This window comes from Tasmannia lanceolata, unplaced genomic scaffold (genome assembly GCF_043159265.1).
Source record: "Tasmannia lanceolata isolate RefF3 unplaced genomic scaffold, GAP_Taslan_0.1 ptg000026l, whole genome shotgun sequence".
NCBI classification, from domain to species: domain Eukaryota; kingdom Viridiplantae; phylum Streptophyta; class Magnoliopsida; order Canellales; family Winteraceae; genus Tasmannia; species Tasmannia lanceolata.
Window position 1 is genome coordinate 8,923,095 of NW_027518703.1, and position 3,621 is coordinate 8,926,715.

A 3,621-nucleotide genomic window follows, 5' to 3' on the forward strand; every position below is an offset into this window, starting at 1 on the left:
AGAGAGAGAGAGAGAGAGAGAGAGAGCTCAAACATCACCCAGCTTTATTATTTATTGGGAAGAAATGAATGATCAAATACACCATCTTTCAAAATTGTGAAATTCAATAGATCAAGTCAATATAGGAAAAAATGATGCTAAAAGGAATAATTTTAAAGAAATTTTAATGCCCTCTTCTCATTATGTACTTATCTCTAGCTTTCTCATCAATTGACGCTGGTGAGGGTCAAGCATGTAGCGACACTCTTCAATTCATTCTCCGACACATGCTCTATTGATTGAGTATCCTTCAAAGACGACTCCGAGCTGCTCATATCGGAACAAAAAACACATCATCAATAGTGAATCGAGTCTGATCGATTGGTGACTTGAAAACAACTAAAAGAGAATTCCAATTGGGAAATGATCAGCTGGAGAATCTCCCAAATGGATTTCGTTGCCCTCTTTGCTCCTCTATAAAAACTGGAAGAAACAACAATATCATACAAGCTCTACCTTTCAAACAAAAAAAATATCATACAAGCACTTCATTACATCACTTCAAATATTTGCTTCTCACAACCATATTGGGGCAGCAACACTCAAACGCATCCATGACAGTCTTCAAAAAGGGTCTCAAAAACCCACCTCAATCTGCTTCAACATGTTGCTACACCGGTTCATCATCCGATCAAGGTTCGACAATAGGGGAGGGCCTTAACTGTGATTTTCATTCATCTTATTTAATTTCTGCTATCAAACCCCTAATAGCATAATTTGTGCTTGATTTTCCTCATTAAGTAATCCTCATTTTCTGATAAAAATATTATTCATATAACAAATTGGATTGAATTTACACTTAGATTTTAATTTATGTCAGATTTTTTAGCAACAATTAGTGTTCGAGTTTTTGAGTTAAATTGTTAGGTTCTTTTTAAATTCCATTTCCATGATCACAATTTGGTAGATAATTAACTAAAATATTTTATATGTTTAGGTTCACATTAACCTAATCTATTCCCCACACTACAAACCTCTGCTTTTTGTCATCTATTTCTAAAACCCATGTTTCGACTCCACTACTTGAATATATATTAAATATTTTCTTCGCCATTTACTGTTGATTTATTTTGCATACATATAAGACTGCTTAATAGACAATATTCCATAGTTGCTTCCAATCCAGATTTGATGCTAATCAACTTGATCTTGTCTTGTCAGATTCGGGTTGATCATTTTATTCAAATTGTCATCGGCTACTACTATCTGAAATATATACTTCATATATAACTTTACTTCATCCCCCTATCCACTAAATCTGCTCTACATGTATAACTTTACTAGGATCCCATAGTGGCAATTATTAGTCGATTGCATTTGTTAAACCAGTAGTTTATATAATGTGATCCAAAGAGATATCACTTATTTGATTATCATACACTACTTTGATTAGTTTATACATTGAAAACTTCAAAGTAACAGTAACTTACATTCAAAACTTAACAAATTCACCCATATTCAATCCATCTATTTATTTTCTTGTATTTGCATATGCACTGTCTATTCTCATCTTAAGGAAACAATATATTTTTTATTTAAGAATCAATTATCACATTATTCAAATTGCTTTCAATTCATAATAATCAATCTTTCTTCTACTTGCACACTTACATTAACCTACTAATCACTTATTTCCTTATCTAAAAAATAGGATATCAATCACGTCATTAGGAAACAAACCCGTAGACGAGGAACTGAAGCCTCGTGGGTTATTATTTTGGGTTTTACAATTTGATGGTGTGTAGTTAAAAGTATTTTATATATATTTTTTTAATGTATTTAAAAATGGTTTTGTACCATGTTTTAACAAACCGATGATGACATTTCTATCTGTTTTTTGTGCTAGAGACTTTTTAATCCCATCTTTTGGTTTTGCATTTTTTCTTGTTATATGTTTTCTAACTATGATCAAAACATGGTGTGAGAGGGTGTAATTATTAGTTTCCTATCACATTAGAAACAAGCAGAGCAATATACAAAAAAAGTACCTTGATTCATAAGTCTCTTTGGAGTCGATAAATGACTGTCTGTCATCGATGGTGAGGTTGTCGAAGAAGGGAGAGATCTCATCATATTCATGAGGCTGCGATGCTGCGACAACGTATTGGGACTGAGCGTTTTGAACCCATAAAGGATTCAAATTATCAGTATTGAGATTACCATTACCATTGGTGGTGTTAGCATTAGGAAAAGATTGGTGGGTGGAAATAGGAATTCCATCAGTTGGTTGTTGCTGATCATGATTCTGGAACAGTGGAAAAGCACTGTTATTACTGATAGTAGTTGCCAATTGCAACTGAGATGAAGGATGATGAGGAGATGAGATTTGTTGTTGTCTACACTTAGCAAGTTGGGCATTTACGGCATAGAGCTCTTGTTGGGTGTGATGGATTTGGAGCTGGAGATCGACAATAATGCCTAGACAACCATTAACAGGATATTTCTCACGAATGTTGGCATGACAAATAATGGATCGCATTGCTTTGCGTCTCTGATTTGCATCCAATTGTTTCAAGATTTTGAGAATGTTACTAACGCCGAACAATCGATGAACATTTTGGAATTGCTTAGGCTGGTCAGGTGGGAAGTACGGTGCGAGCGGGCAATCGACGGCGCACTTTCGTCCCTGGTATTTGCACGCTGCACAAGCTTGGCTCGTGCCACCCTTCACTGTCATTTTTTATGGGTACTAGTTTGAGAGAATGAACAAAAAGGGCTAAAATGAATTGGGTTTGTGGAGATTGAATAAAGAAGAATTGATTGAATTGGGTAATTGGGTTTTGATTGAGAGAATGAACAAATAGGGATAAATTGAATTGGGTCTGTGGAGATTGAATAAAGAAGATTTGCTTGCGTTTGGCAATCGGGTTTTTTTTTTTTTTTTCTAAGTTGGGTGTGCTGGGATTGAATGAGGGGTGGTGGGGAAATAAGAGAGAAAGGAGAGACGTGAGAAGAAGGGAGAGGGGGAAGGGGTCGTTGCAAATCGAAACGGATTCATTGTTATGATCTCTGATGATTTGGCTATGAAGAGGAAAAAGTAAAAGCAGCGAATTTAGGTAAAGGGGTTTGGGGAGATCCGAGGTTTAAGGGGTGGAATATCAATACATCTAATGTTTAAGGGGGACACGTGTGGATCCGTTGGAAACAATAAGCAACAAACCAGACTCATTCAAATTTATCCAAATTTTGAAGGAAATTGAAAAGTCTATCTTACAGTCCCAAGACTCCAAAATCTCTGGATGTTGAATTTGAAGCTTTTGAGCTGCAACGAATGTGAGAAGAGAGGGGAAGCTCAATTTCTACATTGTTTGTACCACAAATGTTCCCTCTGTGATTTATAAAACCCTTGACTTTTTTTACTAGTTTTGATTAAACTAATTTTTCTAATTAACTATGATTAGCTGAATGTGGGAAGCTGAGGCTGCGCCACGTGTCACCCCCACTGCATTCCAAAATTTAATAACGCATTAAGGGGATGTAGCACACCGTTTCACACGTATTCCTCTATCACAAGTAACCTTCAGAACGTGTTAAAGGGATGTGGCACCCGGACTTTAAAACGCCTAAAATCAAAGAATGGAA

The 3,621-nt window shown here is 35.8% G+C and overlaps 1 protein-coding gene across 1 annotated transcript; it reads right to left on the bottom strand.

The window, feature by feature from the left end:
* Positions 1 to 23: 23 nt before the first annotated feature.
* LOC143858682 (LOB domain-containing protein 27-like) lies at positions 24 to 3,067 on the bottom strand. The gene is made up of 2 exons (XM_077369389.1): positions 2,028 to 3,067; positions 24 to 306 (listed from the first exon to the last, which is right to left on the bottom strand). Exons 1-2 carry the CDS (start codon positions 2,714 to 2,716, stop codon positions 207 to 209), a joined length of 789 nt encoding a protein of 262 aa, XP_077225504.1. The 5' UTR covers positions 2,717 to 3,067; the 3' UTR covers positions 24 to 206.
* Between the last annotated feature and the right edge of the window lie 554 nt (positions 3,068 to 3,621).